Below are 21,726 nucleotides of genomic sequence, written 5' to 3' on the forward strand. Positions count from 1 at the left end.
TTATCTACTGAAAAATGAGGACTGAAAAAAGAACAGAGAACACAGGCAGCATTATATTTTCTGATGTATTTTATAGAGTGGATATATAATCAAGAGTTGCACATGGTTTACTGAAACCTTTTTTTTTTTTTTTTTTTTTTTGTGCCAGAACAACAAGGGTGTAATTGTATTTATTTTGCCTGAAACATTAAGTGCACCAAAGGCTAATCTACTTTATTTTCATTAAGCTGAATCCCAAGTGAAATAGTTTATTTTCCCTCATTTACGGAAACTTTCATTCTGCTTTGAAAATAAGGCTTCCTCACAGAATTTACAGCTATCTGTAACAGGACAGTGCAATATTTATATTAAAGAGTACCAATTATGTTACTTTTCAATTTATATCTTAATGAGAATATACTGAAATATATTGAAATATGTACTGAAATATATTGAAATAACACTAACAGGACCATCTCTAATGTCTCGCAATGACTGTTGTGAAGAAATTCCTAATCGTGGATGTGTGCACATGTGTGTGTATATGTGTTTGTCGTTTGAAGTCCTGAAACGTGAAATACCTTACAATCTACATTGTAAATTTGTACTCCAGCATAAGTAATATATAATTGAGATCACAATCACTCTTAAGAAATATGTAAACTCACTGACTATGTAAACTTTCATAATAGTACACAAAAGTTTATTTCTGTTGCTACAGTTACATGATATCAAATGTTGGCCTCATCATCTCTTGGCATAGCATGATGGAAAATAGACAGTGGAAGGCTACCATCACCTAAGTGTGAAGGTGTCTCCATATACAGTGGTACCATAATGGAACTAAACTAGATCAATGGTTTATAAACCTGTTTGTTATTTGCATCTTTTAAAATTATAACTTATGGCACACATTACTGACAAATTAGATCACATGTACCATATATAATAGGGTTGATTTTTATAAAACAATAATGAGATCATTTAAGATTTTATTCATTTTATTAATTTATTAATTTCAGACATGGTTACCTACTTTGCTCCTTCTGTCTTTTAAAATTATTATTGACTGATAGGTTTGCATTTGTTCTCATTAGTAAATTTTTCAAGGAAAAGTGTCCCATTTTATTTTTTTAATTAATTAATTCATTTATTTATTTATTCTTCTATTATTATTTTAGGTTCTTGGGGCACATATGCAGATTTGTTACATGGGGAAATTGCATGTCACACAGCCTTGGTGTATGGATGATTCAGTCACTCAGATAGTTAGCCTAGTACCAGATAGGCAGCCTTCCATCCCATACCCCTCCACACACTCCTCTGTCAAGCAGCCCCCAGCGTCTATTGTTCCTATCTTTGTGTCCCTGTGTATTCAGTGTTTAAGTGAGAACTTGCAGTATTTGGATTTCTGTTTCTGTGTTAGTTCGCTTAGGATAATGGTCTCCAACTGCATCCATGTTGCTGCAAAGGACAGGATCTCATTCTTTTTAATGGCTGTGTATTAGACTATTCCATATATAGACTCTTACACTATTCCAATATAGACTATTCCATAGTCTATATTTACCGCATTTTTTTTATCCTGTTAGCCATTGATGGGCACCTTGGTTGATTCCTTGTCTTTGCTGTTGTGAATAGTGCTGCAATGAACATATGAGCTCATACGTCTTTTCGAATGCCTTATTTTAAAACTTGAAGTGTTCATGACATCTTTGATCATTTTATATAATGAGAAACTATTTAATATCTCTTATTAAAAGTAGAATAATAATACATACATAATCAGTCCTTATATATATATGTTTTTTTGTTTTTCTTTTGGTTTGCATATTATGTTCATTATGATATTTAACTAAGAAATACTTCTCTTCATTAAATCATAAAGTGTTCTAATTGTGTGTGTTTTATCTGATATACTACTTTTGATTTTTCCAACCTTCTATTTAATGCTTCTGCACTTGGATAATTTTTAAAGGAATTAATGAGGAAAGGATTCATATGTTTTTGAAAAAATACAGTGACAACACTGAATGGAAAAAAACCTGATTTTTTCCTTCCAGATTGAAAAAATAATATATAGCTTGCCATTCACATTTACTGTTGAAAATATATGCTCAATTGTCTGTGAGTTTTGCTGCAAAAAGATTAATATTAACTTGAAAGTTTTAATCTCTGTGTCTCTCAAGTGATTTCATTTGTATTATGAATCGAATTTGATCTCATAAATATTTGTACTATTCCACAGGCAATAAAGTAATCAACTTCAGTTTTATTTCATCCACAGAAAATTAATAGAGTCATTTCTAGCAATACTGCTACATCATACTTATGAATTTTAAAGATGTTTTGAACAACTCAAACTCCTACTTGATGGAAGTCTTTTTTCTCCACTAGCACATTATTGAGGAAATGTAACAAGGTTTTGATTCAAATGATTTTTGCTGAAAGTTGATACATTTTGTCATATTTATTTTCTAAAGAATCATAGCTATTAGAGAAATTGAATTTCTAAAACAGAAACTGTGCTACATATTTTATTCTTTTTAAGCCATATTTTTGCTTGTTGTTACGTCTAAAAATAGAGATGCTTCTGTTGCCCAATGGATTGCCCATTTTTTTCTTGATCCAAAATAAGGAAACTGAACAAGGAAGAATGGAAGCTCTAATTCTACAACAAGGGCACATAATTTTGTCTTTTGAAAATGTAATTACCTAGTTCATTAGGTAATGAATCTTTCATTCATTAAAGTGACCTCATGTGGCCTTATATTTTATGCATAGTAATTTTAACCCCTAAAAAAGAGAAAAAAGTAATTATAATCAGAGATTTCTAATTGTGGACATTAATTTGTCTCTAATTGGGATGCCAGTTGTTTGTGGCCTCAGTTTACTCATCTGCAAAAAGATGCAGTTGTATTATGTAGTATAATTATGTCATGCTTGCATTGAGTAATGGGAAAATTGATCTAAAATATGGCTATATCTTTAAACTGTTCTTCCAGGATCACCTGTAAATTAGTACACAATGTCTTTCAAAGGATTATAACCCAAGATTAAGTTTGCACTTTTATTTGACTTTATTGTTTGAGCATTTGGGAAGCCAGTATCTGAATTTCAAATTTTAGTGTGTAGTAAAACTGTTTCCAGGCTGGCTTTCTTCCCTTCCCTTCCCTTCCCTTCCCTTCCCTCCCCTCCCCTCCCCTCCCCTCCCCTCCCCTCCCCTCCCCTCCCCTCCCCTCCCCTCCCCTCCCCTCCCCCCCTCCCCTCCCCTCCCCTCTCCCCTCCCCTCCCCTCTCCCCTCCCCTCCTCTCCCCTCTCCCCTCCCCCTCCCTTCCGGCCCCGCCCCTCTCCACCCACCCCTCCTCTTTCCTTCACAGGGCATCTTGCTCTGTCGCCCAGGCTGGAGTGAAGTGGTGCAATCTCGGCTCACTGCAAGCTCCACCTCATGGGTTCATGCCATTCTCCTGCCTCAACCTCCTGAGTAGCTGGGACTACAGGCGCCCACTACCACGCCAGGCAAATTTTTTGTATTTTAGTAGAGACAGGGTTTCACTGTGTTAGCCAGGATGGTCTTTATCTCCTGGCCTCGTGATCCACTCGCCTCAGCCTCCCAAAGTGCTGGGATTACAGGCGCCAGGCACTTTCTAAAATCATAAGGTGGTACTGCTTCTTTTTAACATATACTTTAAGATCTGGGATACTTGTGCAGAACGTGCAGGTTTGTTACACAGGTATACATGTGCCATGGTGGTTTGCTGCACCCATGAACCCATCATCTACATTAGGTATTTTTCCTAATGCTATCCCTCCCCTAGCCACTCACCCCCTGGTTTCATGCATGTCCCTGCGAAGGACAGGAACTCATCCTTTTTTATGGCTGCATAGTATTCCATGGAGTATATATGTGACAATTTCTTTATCCAGTCTATCACTGATGGGCATTTGGGATACTTCCATGTCTTTGCTATTGTGATCAGTGCTGCAGTAAACATGCGTGTGCATGTGTCTTTATAGTAGAATGATTTATAATCCTTTGGATATATACCCAATATTGGGATTGCTGGGTCAATTGGTGTTTCTGGTTGTAGATCCTTGAGGAATTGCCAGTGTCTTCCACAATGGTTCAACTAATTTACAATCCCACCAACAGTGTAAAAGTGTTTCTATTTCTCCACACTCTCTCCAGCATCTCTTGTTTCCTGACTTTTTAATGATCACCATTCTAACTGGCATGCGATGGTATTTCTTTATGGTTTTGATTTGCATTTCTCTAATGACAAATGATGATGAGCTTTTTTCATATATTTGTTGGCTGCATAAATGTCCTCTTTTGAGTAGTGTCTGTTCGTATCTTTTGCCCACTTTTTGATGTTTTTTGTTTGTTTGTTTGCTTTTGTATTTTTTGGGGGGTAGATTCTGGATATTAGCTCTTTGTCAAATGGATAGATTGCAAAAATTTTCTCCCATTCTGCAGGTTGCCTGTTCACTCCGATAATAGTTTTTTGTTTTTTGTTTTTTTTTCTGTGCAGAAACTCTTTAGTTTAATTACATCTCATTTGTCAATTTAGGCTTTTGTTGCCATTGATTTTGGTGTTTTAGTTATGAATCCTTTGCTCATGCCTATGTCCTGAATGGTATCGCCTAGGTTTTCTTCTAGGGTTTTTATGGCTTTCGGTCTTAGGTTTACATCTTTTCTGAAAACATCAGTGAATAGTAATTTGAAATCAGGATATCTTCAGTAAAGTTAGCAAAACAGTGTATGTGAAACAAAACATACCACACACATTTGCACAATGAAAATCACAATAAATGGTATATAAAAATATTTAAATGAAATTTAAAACCTATAATTTACTTAGCTTTGAGTAACTTGAGAAGATATTATATTTAAAAAATGTGACTCAAAGCATGAAGAACAGCTTTCCATGTATGTAAAGAGGCAGTTATTTGATAAACAAGGTCTTCCAAGAAAGTTATGCTTTGGTCATGTCAGAGTAAAGCTGCAGGCAATTGATTCCTTGCCAGATTTTTATGTCGTTCTGCAAAGGAAAGTCCTAAGATGGTCCTAATATTATTCAACTGAAATATGAAATATGTCCATAGTTCCTTGAACTGATATGCTATATTTTGGGCTTTTGATTTACACAGAATGGTGAAGAAGACTATTGAGTGACAAAATAAAAACTTATTTTGAAAACATAGGCTCACAAATAAAATAAACTAAGTTATCAGTTATAATTAGTGAAATGTAATGCTAGTGAAAATCATTCAACAGGTTAATAGGTAAAACTAAGCTCATAAAAATTGTATCAATAATGGAAATAAGACACTCTCTTTAAATAAATACTTCGTGTTTTTAATTAAATATTGCCAAGCTAATTTTTTTAAAAATCTGCTTTTATAAACCTTTCTAATTTGCTCTTGTAAAATTCTGACGATTTACAAAGAAGAAAATGTATTTTCTTGTTTTAAAGATAGCGCAAAACATTTAACTATTTATTCACTATGTTTGTTTGAAGTATTTCAAATTAGTGGGATCTCTGAATTGAGAAGTCATATGTATATGTTTGGTACTAATTCACTCATTTAAAAATATATATCAAGTGCCCTACTCTGCCCTGTTGCATCAGACTGTAAGATATAGTCAATGATAAGAAAATCATGCATGCCTCTCTCTCATATTGGGGTTGAGTATTAAAATATATAGCAAAAGAAAAAAAAGACTTACTTATGGTTACATGATGTCTGGAAAAAATGTTGGGTAGCAATTAATGCAATGAATCAAGGAATCCCATGCACAAATCCCCACTTTGAGGCAGAGACATGCTGACAAGAAGACAAAGGAAGATATGGGCAGGGGAGATGCCCAGGTGGTCAGCTTGGTCTTGTGTGAGCTTAAGTAAATCCTTTTTAAAATCTGGTCTTCAATTTCTTATTTCTAAAATGAACAACAGGGCTGGCTCTTTTAAGGCCCTTTCTGATGTTCTTTATTGAATATTAGATGCCTAGGATAGAGAGTTTTCATTCTCATTACAGATTTGCATAGTTGGTATGCCAGAGATTGGATCTCAGCTTGTATATCTAGATATTATAAGAGCTGGGACTAAAACTAGGGCTTCAGGCTTGTATTTTTCTTCTATACAAGACCAATACAATGGCATTTTTTTTCAGGTGTCTACTCCAAACCTTCTTACCACTGCATCTTAGCCTCAGTAGTGACTCTCGATATAGAATCAAGATAAATAGAAACATAATCATGAAAACAGAACTAGATAATGGGCACCCCTAATAACTTGAAAGGTTAAAATTGTCTTCATTCACATGATGCTTTCTACTGTGAATTTGGGGACATAATGTAAGAGGGATTTCTGGTCCAGCCCATGTGTCATGAGTCAGTATTTTCAAGTTCTTCACGAAAAAAATGGAGGTCTGGAAATGAGAGCAATGCCAACAGAGTAGGAAGCAGTAGGAGCTTGATACCAGAAGGCCAAGGGAGCAATGAGAGGCAGGTGGGAAGAAACTAGTTCCTAACGGCTTGGGTAGGAAAAATTTGTAACTCCATGATACACATATGGTTATGAAAGTAAGTTCTTTCCTCCCCTGACCCTTCTCTGATGAATGTGGCTGATGTGAGATGCCTGGCCAGCAATGGATTTAGAATGCAACTGAAGTGGAATTTTCAGAGCCCTGAGGGAAAAGGAGTAACCCTAGGAATCTGGGAGATAAATCAAGTGAACCCAAGCTGTGTAACCAGTTGTTTATTCTTAACGGGAAAGAATGGGCAATAAGGAGGAAATAAACATAGAGAAATGCATGGGCTCAGGGGATGGCGTTGAATAACTGCTAGACCTAAGGAGCAGAGCTACAGCCATCATATCGCATTCAGCAATCCATGCTTCCAAAATGTCCAGGCTCACCACTTCCAGTAATCAAAGGATCAGCAAATATTTTTATTAAATCATGAAGTCATGGAAAATCCAAGAAAAATGAACAGAAAATATTGATTCCTATCAGTGCCTTTTATTAAGTTACTGTAATATCCTGTACATGACATTTGTAAAAGTGTCTAGGAATACATCTGCCACATTCTAAAGTTCTTGGTGAGTGTTACTTCTTTCTCTTCATCCTCTTGTTTTTTTTTATACTTGATTTTTGCTGAGGACAGCAAGATATTCTCTTCATATTAAAGGGGAAAGAAAGCTTAGAAAAATTCAAAGTTTTATTTCAAATAGCCAGCCTAAAATAAATAAAATATTTCTGTCCATTTCTTAGTATATGTGTCTCAATGACAGCAGATATTAGAGATGGATATATTACCCGTGTGATTCTTTGAATGACTTATGGACATAATTATTTAAATTAAACTCATTCTATTTGCTCACGAGAAATGTAAAATGTGAGCCATCATTTATATTTTGGGTACTTGAAAAGAAAAATAAATAAAATCTCACCATGACAGTTTCTGAATTCAAAGAAAATTATAATTTCCCTCTTCTTAATTGAGAATATTCAGAGAAGCAAGATGCTTATGCACATACTTCGAAATTATCACCTGAAGCAGTAACTATTAAGCTGTCTTGTCAAGTGTTGCTTGGCTTGCATTTTTAATAATATTTGTGGTACCCTGGACTTTGTACAGACAAAGGCTGAATTGCTTGGCTTATCATCTTGAAAGATCCTGTTATTCTGCTTGCTTTTACTTGCTAGGAGGATCCTACTAGAATATATTGTCCAGAAATAGGTCATCAATAAATGATTCAAGACAAAATATACACACACACACACACACACACACACACACACGCAAATATATACACATATATATGTGTGTTTTGTATTAGAAGATTATCATAAAACAAACATTTAAAACAGAAATAAGGTAGCATTTTTATTTTCTTTTTATAGAGAAGAGATTTTTGATATTATCTTTCATTTTACTAATTCAAAAAATATATATTTAGTTAATCTTGTTACAGTAAATTGATACTTCTTACCATTTTATTTGATTCATTGACATATTCTTTTGTATGAAATATTGATCATAATATTTGGTGCCATTTATAATATAAAGAGATTGATACTTAAATCACACTGGAAATAAAATGTAAGTAGTTTAATGATGGAGTGCTGCAATAGAAAGCTGGTTTAGAAAATCAGGAGCTAAGTAGAGTTTATATACATTTTGAGAGAGGACAAAAATGAAATTGAGTGAAAGAACTGAGTCTTTAGGTAATAACATAATATGGAAATTGTTTGGCAAGATAAAATCTTCATGTCTCTCTCTTATGAATTTAAGGAGCTCAACAGTTTTACCTCATTAGCACCTTTTGCTTATGTCTGTCTGATGTGGCAGCTAGATTTCAAGAGGAGCCATCTGATGTATAAGATTTATTTGCGTCCTTTGTGCCTCTGCATTTTTCACATCTTTGCCTTTAGAACAGAATCAAGAAATAATGCTATATTTAATTTCACGTCTAAGAAATGAGTGTCTATATAGTTTTTTTTTTTTTTAATCTACAATACTTAATGTCTGAAATCACACATTCTGGATTTTTTTGAAAGTCAGTATGGTTTCATTGTACTTTGTGTTTCAGTGGTATTTAAAGATTTAAAATTAGATATCGTTTTTGTACACACAAATTTTTTACAGGTTTCAGAAATTCCTTAAATTATAATTACATCTTTATTGAAAAATAAAAATTTGGCTCTGTACTGTTCAGGAAATGGTTATGTTACATCGAGATTCTCAAAACTGGAGTATTTTACTAGGAAAGAGATAGGTTTAGAACTCTTCTTTGGCCAAATAATATTTTGGAAGCTATGTAAATTGTACTTAATTTTTTTTTTTTTACATCCTGTAAATCTTCAGAACTCTTAAGGCCACTGTGGATAAAATAATGCCTCGGTAAGAAAGAATTAATGGGGTCCCAACATATCACAAGAAGTTAGTTAGTATTTAAAATGACAAGGTTATCCATATTCTTAATCTGTAATTTTTAATCTTTCTTTCATATCTGTCTCGATGTTTGTATATGTAGATGAATCTATGAATTAATATTTAGCTAGACAATTTGTGAGAGTCCTGAATAGATGGGTTCAGTGAAATAAAGATCTATTATTAATTTTAAACTAATGGATTTTCTTTCAACTTTTATTCCATTGATGTGTTATTTGTGACATGACAGATTTAAATAAATTACTATGTTTTTATGTTACATTTTTCTCCCTTCTTTTTCAAATTTGTGGTCCTTTTTTCCCTTATTTCATTTTTTTAATTGCATTTCTTGTATTCCTTTTAAATTTTTTCTACTCTATTTATGTATATGCTGAACTTTATTCAAAATATACATATTTTTCTTTCTTTGCTTCATTTTGTTAACCTCACCCACATTTAAATTTCTTTTATGTGACTCCTCCCCCCTGCCCTGGGGCATAAATTTCTTTTGTGTGACTCCTCCCCCCTGCCCTGGGGCATATTCATATGTGTTCGTCTTGGAGTTATGATGGAAACAAAGAATGATAATTTCTTAATTTACTTTTAATTTAAAAATGACAATAAAAACTTTGTGATTCTCTTCTCCCAATACTTTATATCCAGTTCCTTCTGTAATACCACATACTGAGGATACAAAATTTCTGTATCTCAATTAGTTTTCTTTTACAATTTTTTGCTATAGTTCCTGGTTATTTTCTATTTTTTGAATTTTTTTATCTTTCTTTTTCATATTGTACAGTGGGAAGAGATTGGTGAAGTGGATGAAAATTATGCCCCTATCCACACATACCAAGTATGCAAAGTGATGGAACAGAATCAGAATAACTGGCTTTTGACCAGTTGGATCTCCAATGAAGGTGCTTCCAGAATCTTCATAGAACTCAAATTTACCCTGCGAGACTGCAACAGCCTTCCTGGAGGACTGGGGACCTGTAAGGAAACCTTTAACATGTATTACTTTGAGTCAGATGATCAGAATGGGAGAAACATCAAGGAAAACCAGTACATCAAAATTGATACCATTGCTGCCGATGAGAGCTTTACAGAACTTGATCTTGGTGACCGTGTTATGAAACTGAATACAGAGGTCAGAGATGTAGGACCTCTAAGCAAAAAGGGATTTTATCTTGCTTTTCAAGATGTTGGTGCTTGCATTGCTCTGGTTTCTGTGCGTGTATACTATAAAAAATGCCCTTCTGTGGTACGACACTTGGCTGTCTTCCCTGACACCATCACTGGAGCCGATTCTTCCCAATTGCTCGAAGTGTCAGGCTCCTGTGTCAACCATTCCGTGACCGATGAACCTCCCAAAATGCACTGCAGCGCCGAAGGGGAGTGGCTGGTGCCCATCGGGAAATGCATGTGCAAGGCAGGATATGAAGAGAAAAATGGCACCTGTCAAGGTAAGAGTTTGCCTCCGGATCTGCAGGGGCTGTCTGCTTCAGTTGGATCATGTATATGTATTTCCTCCAATGATTATGAGCAAATGACCTTTTACTTTGCTAATTTATGGAGATTATTTCTCTCAAGTTTGATTTTTCTCTTTTCAGAATTTTGAAATTTCTGGCAACCGTGAAAGATTTAATGTAATATTTTATTGGATATACATAATTAACACTCAGAGGGTGTCTAACTTGCAGTGTAATATTTCATATTCACTTTGCTTTTAGAAATTTTATTTTTGAAAAACTCAAACCAAGGGACTAGTAATCTTCATTGTATAATTATTGTCTGCTACTTCTATTTTCTCTCCATGAACCTGTCTTCTACTCTTTATTTGCTGTATCAAATTTAAATGCAAAATCTTTGATTAGACTTGTTTGGGCATGTTTTTAACTGCCTTTTAAAAATTCTTCAGAAAAAAAGTTCAGCCATATGAACTTTACAGCAAAACATTTGTAAACTGAGAGGATTAGTGTACTGTGCTGTTTACATATGATTGCAATTACGTGCTTGCTTTTTAAAAATTACAGATATTTTTAAATGCATAATAAGCAGTGCCCCACAAAAATAACTATTTGAAGATAAAACCGATACAAAAGGTCATTTTAAAGCAATTTGCCCTTGGGGATTTTTTTTTTTTCTGTTTTTATTTTTCTTTTAAATTGAAACTTGATCATGCATGCTTCTGTCTTCATTTGAAAATGCCCTCATTTTGCCCACAGTGTGGTGAGTTGGCCATTTAAACTGGAAATTTGTCAATGGCTTTCTGGAACAAGGGAGTATTTTATATCAAAGCGAAGAGCAGTTTATGGGAAAGAAAGCAAGCATTTTTCTAATTTAAATTATTCGCCCTCATGATCCTGAACTTGTTTTCATCATGATGTGAGTGTACTAAATAGGTAATGAAAGTTAATGAGTATTAACTGAGGGAACTTTGGATGCTGAGCAGCCCCTTGGTCCTACCTGGTAGTTTCAGGTGCATTTATTTTCCCTAAGTCCACTCTATTAGATGAATCAGACTTCCTCATTTATTCATGCTTGACTGTAGATTGATTATCGATCCAGGGAAACAAAACTAGGGAAATTACCTGTAAATGATGATAACTTTGGTTAATTAATTATCTCCAGAAGCACATTGTACTTCACTTGAAATTCCTTTTTCAGCACCAGTTTCTATTTTGTATCTTTGAAATACCATCTACTATTAATTCTGTTGTTTTTCCATGCAAGCTACAACTTTCTACACTTGATTTTATATCTACACAAGCACATCTGAAAGTTTTGTTAAATCAAAATTATGTTTCTAAAATAAGCATAAGCTTATTGGGGAAATGAATCATAATTTCTTCAGGATTGGAATTAAAGAAATATTTGAACATTAGTTTTTTTATTTTTGAGCAATCTTATTGGTTTAAAGTGAGGTTTTATGTAATTAATTAAAGGATCAAAAGCAGGAGTTATAAGCAATCCACTGAACATATTTCTGTCTAAAATATTGTAAATATAAATCTTATTAATTATTTCTAAAAATGTGTTTATTAGTATTACAAACCAACATACTCTATTTGGTTGTTCGTTTCTATCATTTTAGAGAATATGTGATCACTTAGTTCAGACCACCATGACCTTTGTCTTTATTTTGATTGGCAGATAATATGAGAGACCTCTCTCCATCTTTTGAGGATGCATTTTGATTGTTGATGAGATTAAAACATTCTGCTGGTGATAGTCACAAAAGTCTTGGGAAGCAGCGTTCTGACAGAATGCAATGCTGTCTTAGCGCAAGTGTTAGCATACATCTTTTCTTTCTCCTTTCATGTTCTTCTCTTAATAATTGAAAAGTAGACCCTTAATTGAGGGACAGTGGATTAACTGGAGACATTTCATTGTAGAAAACTTTACTTAACTGGACTCTGTCTTAATTCATGCATTTATCTTCCTCCCCTGGTAGTAGGAGCAGTGGTTTGCAGAGTTGATGCAAAAAGTTTACTACACAGCCCAGAGAATGTTTCACTCATGCATCTGTATGATTAATGCCTGTTGGTATTTTACTGTGTACAAATGGTATGTGATGGCACTCTAGGAAGAATTTCAAGTGTTTATTCTATACATAACTTATATGATTTAATGACTCATTGAATGAATAAATAAATCTTGAGGGTTTGCTTTGGAGAACTAAAGCATCATAGATATTGTTGAGACATTTCTATGTATACACAATAAGTACATGTAAGTGTGTGTGTGTGTGTGTGTGTGTATGTGCTATAAAATGCCACCATGACTCTAGCTCATTTTACAATGTTAACCTGCTAGTCTCAAACCTCTGAGTGGGGATCTTGGTGATTTGGAACCATCCTTCTAAATAAGCCAGAAATTTAGGGATCATTTTTCTCATCTCTTTCCTACTCGCTATCCAGTTCCAATCCATCACAAAGTGTTTATAGAAATTACCAGTCAACTTTCTCTTTAAATTATCTACTTCTCTCTATTTCCTTTTCCTTTCAATATAGAGGTAAACCTTGTTGAAACTGTGCTTTCAAATTTAATGAATGACTTTATATATAGTTTTGGTTTTTTAACCATATGAATATATCACCTATAACAAATGCAAAAATTTGTTTCTTACAACCATCCCACCCCTGGAACCTCCCCTCTGCACACACACACACACACACACACACACACACACACTCTTTATACACTTCAATGGTCTCCTTTAAGACAAAGTTTTTTCATTAAGAGGCTGTATGGTTTTGCTCCAGTTATCTTTCATGACTCATCTTAAATTTTGCTTTCTCTCCTTCCCTGTGCAATAGCCAAGCTAGCTTTTTCCAGTTTCTCAAAGACAATTTGCTCATTTTCACTACTTGTTGTTTTAAGAGTATGTTCTCTTCCATGAATTATTCTTGTATCTAACATACACTAATCCTTCAGATGTGTGCTCCAGTATCCCTTCTACAGAGAAGATGCCCCAGTCTATCAAGGCTAAATCAAGCATCACTGTTTACTCATATATCTGTCCTTCATAGGACCATTTAGAACTATTATTTTACATCTATTTGCATACTTGTAATCTGTTTAATTATTTTTTCTGCTCCTGTTAGTCTACATACTCCTTGATGGCAGGAATAGCAGGGGACTGTGTACTCTTTAATCTAAGGGATGAGAAAGAAGTCAAAAAGCAAAAGAGAAGGACAATTAATTCAAAAGAGTAAAGAAAAATTGCAAAGGTATAAAAGAATACTGTGTTATTCTGTGTTAAATAACACATTGTGTTGATTCATTTTACCTTTGTATTATCTGTAAAATATCTCCTTTGTCTGAAAATTGATGGATATGTCTTTTAACTTAATCATTTCTTAGTTCTAAGACTCTCAGGCCAAATTTCACATTCAAGGTATTAAGTCATATGTGATTGGTACTTCACATATTGACTATTAGAGAAGACAATTTATTGAACTTTACAGAGCACAGAATATCACATATTTAAATATAATATGGCCATGTTACATGATGACATTTAATGTTTCTTAGTAACCAAACTATATTAGAATTTAATTAAAAATAATTATATTATTGAGAAGCTAAAGTTTGAATATGTCTGTGGCAATGATTTCCATATGTTAATATTTCTTAGTCTGTGCTGGCAGGTGACTGAGTACTTGCTGTCATATCATGCTTATGTGACTTGTTATATGTGCTTTACGTGATGGAGTTGACACACGGCCTTTTACAAACTAAACTTTCAAGATTCAGAATGCTAGGCAGCTCATTAACATATGGCCTCAATCCGGATGACCAAGCAGTGAGTCTGGAGTCCTGGTCAATTTGGCAATTTATGATCTGTCATCTTCATATAATTTCCTCTCGTTTAACTTTCTTTAAGAGAAATAGACTACCTCACCCATAATAATCTGGTTTTGACGAGGTAACAAAATACTCATTTCTATTGTATGAACTTAAAATATAGTGTACATTTATTTTTGTAAGTCTTACTTATATGCCTAAATTTTCTATAATAAACCGATTTAAGTCTACAGATTTATTACTTGGAAGTCTTTTTTTTTTTTATTTTCAGAAACAAATAATGTCTCAAATCCATTTATCCCAGTATGTTTCCCCACTTGTTATTTATTATTATTTCTGATGAAATTCATGCTATTTTTTCCCCTTAAGACTCATGTGAGACTTTTTTTTAAGTAAAAAAATGGTTAGCAAAAACACATTTTAGAAGTTTCTGCCTTTTATTGAAGTGAATGTTTTTGACAGAAGTAATTGAGTTCACATGAATCAAATGTTGCCTGCTGAGTGCTCTTGTGATTATGTTGCTGACTTACTCAGATGCAAGGCAAGACCACTAATCTTCATCAGTTGCTAGTGGAATGAAATGGTAATTTGAAATTAGCCCTAGATAATTATAGTTTCACTTATATCAAATGGAGGAAAGAGATTCAGATTGTGGGTCACTGCCAAAACCAGTCAGAGTGAAGAAGGTATATAGTACATGCTAAAATACAGGATAAGGAGGGTTACACGTCAAGGGCTGTGGAGAAAAAGTACTTATTAATTGTCCAACTGGGAGATGATTGCACAGCAAGGAAAATGTAGTGAAAATACCCAATTCAAGAAAGAGCCTTGATTCAGAAAGAGTACAGTTACAGCGGGGAGTAGAATGCTGATCATTCATACTTCTGGTGCATATTTATGATTGAAACAAAATTGGCTGGAAATATAGTATATTAGATGTTCATGTAATTATGCATTAGAGAGCCTAGTTATTTTTAATTAGGCACATTACCAAAAAACATCAAAGGGGTTGAACTTATCGTTCTATTTAGTATGTTATTATATGTAACAAAAGGAACCTATTTTAGTTTCAAAATTTGAACAAATGATGGCAATTATGGAAGTACAGAATATCAACGGTGCCCGTGTGAGATGTGTCGGTGAGTGTGTGTGTGTGTGTGTGTGTGTGTGTGTTCTGCTTTGGTGAAGAACAACCAAGACAATTAAGTAGTCAAATCATTTCACCCACTTACAAACATTACATAAGAGAGAATAATTCAAATAGTCTTTTTTTCCCCCTATTTTAACTGCTCCCTGGCCTACTTTTAGATTAGTTCTAATAAAATTTTAGAGAGTACTCTGCAATTTTTGTTGTTGTTGTTTGCTTGTTTTTGTTTGTTTGTTTTCTCTAAATCGAGGTTTTCCAACACTGAAGCTATTGATATTTTGGGCCAGATAATTTTTGCTGGTGGGGAGGGGGATGTAGTCTTGTTTGTTGTAGACTATTTAGCAGCTTTCTTGGGTTCTATCCTCTAGATGCAGTAGGACACCCCACTCCCCAGTTTGACAGTCAAAAATGTGTCTAGATATTGCCAAATATTCCCCGGGGGCAAAATCACTCCCATTGGAGAACCACTAACCCAAATACTTCTTCCCTCCCCAAATGAACACACATGCCACTAACACAAAATATGTTTATAAATATGTTTACGGACTGGATATCTTTGCAAAATTGAACATTTTTCTTTAAATTTGGGAGAATGAAGGAGATGTACATGTTTAAATGTGACTAATTGAATTTGAATATGGTGGGAAACATACTGCTTGTAAGAGGCAGCATACCCTAGTAGTTTAAACACATGAATTCTGAGTAAAAATGAATAGAATCTTATTCCACCTTTTCCATCTATCAACACTATATCCCCATGCAAATTGCCAAATCTCTCTGTTCTTTGCTTTCCTCATCTCTAACTAGCTCGTAAAAATCTTGTGAGATATTATATAAAAATTACTTGGCACACTACCTAGCACACTATATTTATTCAATTAAGATTATTTATTTTAGCTCTCATTAAAAATAAAATGTATTTATAGGCATATGTGTCTTCTTTATAAAATAAAGTATAGCTACAGGTTATAAAATTATCTAGTTTTCTCTAAGTACGTAGTATATTCCTGAGTAATTTAATTTATCAAATAATAATACTACATTTTTTCCATTGGGTAAATAAAACTATGTAAGTTTTATAGAACTTCCTTTATAAAATTTTTGTTAGAAGTGCAAAACTGAAAAATTTGCTATCTGGGTAGACATTATCACTCATTCTATAAGTTGTTATTATAGTAGGCACTCTATCCAGCCTTTACAATTCCTGTATCCTAGGAATGCTGACATATATGCATACAAACATGCATATAGACTCACATCTACAGTTAAAATTTATGAAATTTTCTAATAGCGGTGTGGGTGAAGTGTGGTATTTTAGATAGGGAAATAAGAAAATGTTTTGTTTTGTTTTCTGAAATGGTGGCATTTAACATAGAAATGAGGGGGAAAAAAACTGTGAAAAGTATGGGAAACAGTGCAGCTAACAGATGGAGCTTCCAGTGCAGAAATCTATTTTAATACATTAATTTTATGTATTTATCATTTCTTTCTAAAATTACACTTTCAAAAATGTATTTGCTTATTAAAATCTGAGAAATAGAAAACCTGATGATTCCTGAACTTACCAGCTAAAATATGATGTTTTTACACATTTATTATTATCTTAAAGACAGAAAACTCCTAATAAATATCTAGGGTCAAATGCATGCATATCAAACATGAAACAATCCAGTTTATTTATGCGTGGTGTTGGTGGATGATTATTTGTAAATTATTATACCCGTTGAAAGTATAAAACCCATTTTTTTTTTTCTTAAAGACCTCGTTTCATTGGTTTGACAATGGTTAATGACTAGTGACTCTTCTGCTACATGTGGATGGACAAATACGGGGACTTGGCAATGAAAGAAAAGACATAGAACCACCAAAAACCTTGTGATTTCTTTCTGGTCAAACTTTTAAATCTGGTTTGCACTCCTACTTTCTCACTCATAAAATAAATTATACTAGTGAAAGTCTTGAGGTTGTATATATTTTTAGTTTAGAATAAATGTAACAGGCAAATGCTATACCTCATATTTACAGTAACAGTAATAACTACTTTGTAAATTTCACTTTGGGCAGGTTTTTAGGATGTTTTATATGATGATGACATGTTCCATATTGTTACTGTGCAAATGAATCTTAACATTAATGGACTTGAGTTTCATCATGGTTATATGGATGGAGAATTAATGATTATATTTTATGTTGAAATGTCTCATACTTGTGTAAACACCTCTTAATAATAAACATTTATTAAAATAATATGCACTGGATAAGCTCCTTTTATTATAATGCATTTTTATAAAATGATAACTATCAGGAAAAGATTTTAATGATAAAGACCTCACAAAAAGCTTTATATATTTAAAATTCACAACATTTAAATGTTCCAGGACACCAAAAAATAGTCTCTTTGTTTTATTGTTTGCTTATTTTCTTGTTATTCAGATACCAGCAAAAGAACTTACATAAAGTCTAATAACATAAAACAGAACCGCTCTCTTGGGAAAAGTGTGTACAGAGAAATTCGATGGTGAAAACTGAGTGTGATTTAGCAAATATTTCAGTATCAGTTCTCAAATTCTTGAGAACTAATAGTTCAAAAAATGAATGCAAATTATAAGAAACAAAGTAGCCAACACTTGCATAAAATCATTCAATAGACTCCAAACATTACAATTGATCTCTGAAAGCATCAGGAAGTATTTGTGTGCATAGCAGATTAACGGCATAGGACTTAAAAGTGATGCCGGCCTCAGCTCAAATCTCACTCTAGCATTTGGTAAATACGTAACTGTGGTCAAGTTACAAAACCAGATTGAGTCCTGCTTTCTTCCTCTGTGAAATATTAAATGTTATAATCTTCACCTGTAAAGTGTTCATGTAGCTTCAAGTAATGTCTGCCTATTTAGAAATGGTAGATGGACCGGCAGCATTGACATCACCTGGGAATTTTTTAGAAAGGAAGAATCTCAGCCTTACCCTAGAATGTCAAATCTGAATCTACCTTTTAGCACATTCCTTGGTGATTTTTATGTACACTCAAGTTTAAGAAGCACTTTTGCAGTGAATGTGTTTTTCTTTTTTATTTCACAGATTGGGACACTTAGGTACAGATAAATTAGGACCATGTTAGTATATAAGGTCAAGAACAGTAATTTATTTATCTTAATCCCTTGTATATATGTAATAATAGTACAGTATCAATGTTTTTAGAGCCATTGTGCATTAGTTAAATGTTTATTTCCCCCTCAAAATGTTCCTTAATATATTTTATCATATATATGGTAATTATTTAATTTTTGATAGTATTAGAACTAATAACACTTCCTTCTGATAACTGCATTATGACTTAAGAGTTACGTATTTACTATCATTTCTCTATCCCATTATCATAAATAGGCAATATTTAGCCAATTAGAGGAAAAGTCAAACAACAGAAAAGTAGAGAAAAAAGTAGAGATGCATCCATATTCTAATAAGTTCAATTTATAAATTAGCTGTTTGTTTATTTTGCCCCCTTTTGGGATGCTTGTCTTTTTCTTACTGACCTAGAGGGGTTTCTCACATGATTTAGCATTTCCTCTTACTGACGTACATTATGGGGACCAAATTTTATCTAATTCTTCTGTGCTCAACATTTAAAGTGCAACACAATCATTTTAAACCTCATTGTTGTTGACCATACCAAGGATCAATTCTGATATCAGGGTATGGTGCTAGCCAGAGGTTCAATATTTTTAAAAATGTTTCTTAGTTGATTGTTACATGAAACCAGAGTTGACATGTGTTGTAACATTTGAAATTCATGTGTGTTTGGCTTTTGGTGACTAATATGAATTTGCACCCCAAAACCTCACCCGGGGAAGGCCACTGATTTTGATTCTTGAAGGAAGGTTGTGCTTTCTTCTTCCCATTTGAAGGTTATCAGATAACAGCCTCTTTGTGCTTTCCTTGTGCACATGGGCACTTTTCTTCTCTTTTCTTTTCTTTTCCTTTCTTCTTTTCTTTTTTCTTTCTTTCTTTTATTTTTTGTTTGTTTGTTTGTTTTTATTTTTTGACTCAGAGTCCTCTTAAAGATGTAGCCAGCTTTTTTTTTTTTTTTTTTTTTTTTTTTTTGAGAGGGAGTCTCACGCTGTTGCCCAGGCTGGAGTGCAGTGGCGCGATCTCGGCTCACTGCAAGCTCCGCCTCCCGGGTTCCCGCCATTCTCCTGCCTCAGCCTCCTGAGTAGCTGGGACTACAGGCGCCCGCCACCGCGCCCGGCTAATTTTTTGTATTTTTAGTAGAGACGGGGTTTCACTGTGGTCTCGATCTCCTGACCTTGTGATCCGCCCGCCTCGGCCTCCCAAAGTGCTGGGATTACAGGCTTGAGCCACCGCGCCCGGCCCCGCCAGATTTTCAAAGTTTCAGATTTTCTGGAGGTCTCCCCACTTGGTACAAGGCTATGGCCTTTTCTCTTGGATTCTGGGACATTAAAATTCAAGTTGTCTTGTTTCCCAGAGCCTGCCTCATGCCACTGAGCTTGCAGGGCCGCCTAGGATATGCTCTGGCACTCACGGCTCCAGGCTTTGGCTTCCCTTTGTTTCTGCCCTGTGTGGATTGCCATTGCCGACATTTTTAATTTATTAGTTTTAATGGAATTTGTGTTAAAACGAAACATAACAGGAACCTAAAACTGTTATACTAAGTTCAGGATTTTTTTTGGTGCTTGTACCTGAAGCATTTTCAGGTTTTCTTAGACCTTCACATGGTTGGTACTGAATGCCTCCTGAGAACTCACAAACTCTAAATTTTATAGCTCCCCAGGTATACCATGCCAAATACAAAATGTTTAATTAAAAAAAAAATTACTGTGGACTGATAGGAAGATAAAATTTGTGAAATTACTTGACCCCCTCAATACTAAATTCACAGTTTTTTATTAGGTAAAAAATGAAGAATGTTTATGTTTTCCAAAGATACATTTCATTTAAGTTTTACTCAAAACTCATGTTATTTTACTAAATAGTTAATATCTGAAAACATATTAGTTAGGCTGTCTGAAAAATTTGGCAAGTAAAGTAACTTTCCTTTGTTAATAAGCATTGTCATTTTAACATTGTAATGAACAGAAGAAAAGCTGTGATTTTTCTTTTCCTCCTTCTGTAAGTAACGTTAGAATTAAAATGATTTACATGATTTAGGAAAAACAATTCCCTCTCCGTCCTTACTTTTTTTTTCATCTTTTCTGATCACAATCTCTGAAGCTTTTCTAAAAAAAATAAAATTGAAATGAATTCAGGCAAAGTCTTTTCTTTGAATCTTTGAGAAAGGAATACGAAATAAAGATATGAGTGAAACTTGGGAACAGAAAACTATTTTTTAAAAATAGTTTTAGCATAAAGACTCCTAAATGATATGATAAAGTTAAATTTGATTTCACCAGTCAACTCAGTAATTATAATTAATTCATGTCATCTGTATAAAGAAAACAAAAGGCATGAATTTAGAGGTGTTAATACTAGTTACTGCAATAAGATTAATCATATTTCTTCATAGTACTAAAAATGAAGATATAATACAGACATAAATATTGGTCTATTTCGTAATCTCTTCATTACAAAACGTAAGTGCAACACAATGATCCTTCCATGTGGAAAAAGGAAAACTTTTATTTTAGACAGGATAATAATATATTTACTTTTTTAGCACAACTTGCTTCATTACCTTAATAAAAATGTAACATATGAGTTGAAAATTTTATGAAGGTCAGTAAGCTAATAAGGAAAATGAGGTCTCGAGTGGGAAGTTGGGGAAGGGATTAACCTGTCTGATATCACACAACTACCATATTTTAATTTTAGCCTTAAAATCATATATTTTACTTCAGACTCTTTGTTTTACTTTTTGACTTTGTACAGTGTAAAACCACACTCCATCACAATGATTGATTTGTAGTTTTAATTGTATATTGAATCAATGATAAACCTGAATAAAAAGTACTGCTACTTCCTAGGTCCATATCTAGGATTAATATGTTAAATATTTTGTGCTTTACCTCTATAGATTTATTTAATGTACCCCCTGGATGGATTAACCTTGAGAAATCTACTTACCCACTATAAAGGGTTGCATAGAAAACTATCTAACTAATAGCAAGTGTAGCTTAATTTGTATCTCTGTCTCTCTCTCCAATTTATGCTACTCATAGAAAAGTATGCCTTTTACTGAAATTGTGCAATTATTGCCTTTAAATTTAACTCATCTCTTAGTCTAGAAAGACGTGACAATTATTATAAGTCAGGAAAGCATGGAATTACCAACCCTGGCATAGTTCTTTTTAGGAAGTGTGTAATTCGCAATAACAGTAAAAAAGTGAATTCTAAG

General features: G+C 33.8%; 1 protein-coding gene across 11 annotated transcripts in view; it reads left to right on the forward strand.

Moving 5' to 3' along the window:
- The window catches only part of EPHA5 (EPH receptor A5), a 356,773-nt gene that overhangs the window by 64,417 nt on the left and 270,630 nt on the right, over window positions 1–21,726 (forward strand). For all 11 annotated transcript variants that reach the window (XM_005555196.4, XM_005555198.4, XM_005555197.4 and 8 more), the window contains exon 3: window positions 9,717–10,380. In XM_005555196.4, coding sequence (XP_005555253.1) covers window positions 9,717–10,380 — 664 coding nt within the window. The remainder of the gene's footprint in view (window positions 1–9,716; window positions 10,381–21,726) is intronic.

The sequence above is a fragment of the Macaca fascicularis genome, chromosome 5 (assembly GCF_037993035.2).
Source record: "Macaca fascicularis isolate 582-1 chromosome 5, T2T-MFA8v1.1".
Lineage (NCBI taxonomy): Eukaryota > Metazoa > Chordata > Mammalia > Primates > Cercopithecidae > Macaca > Macaca fascicularis.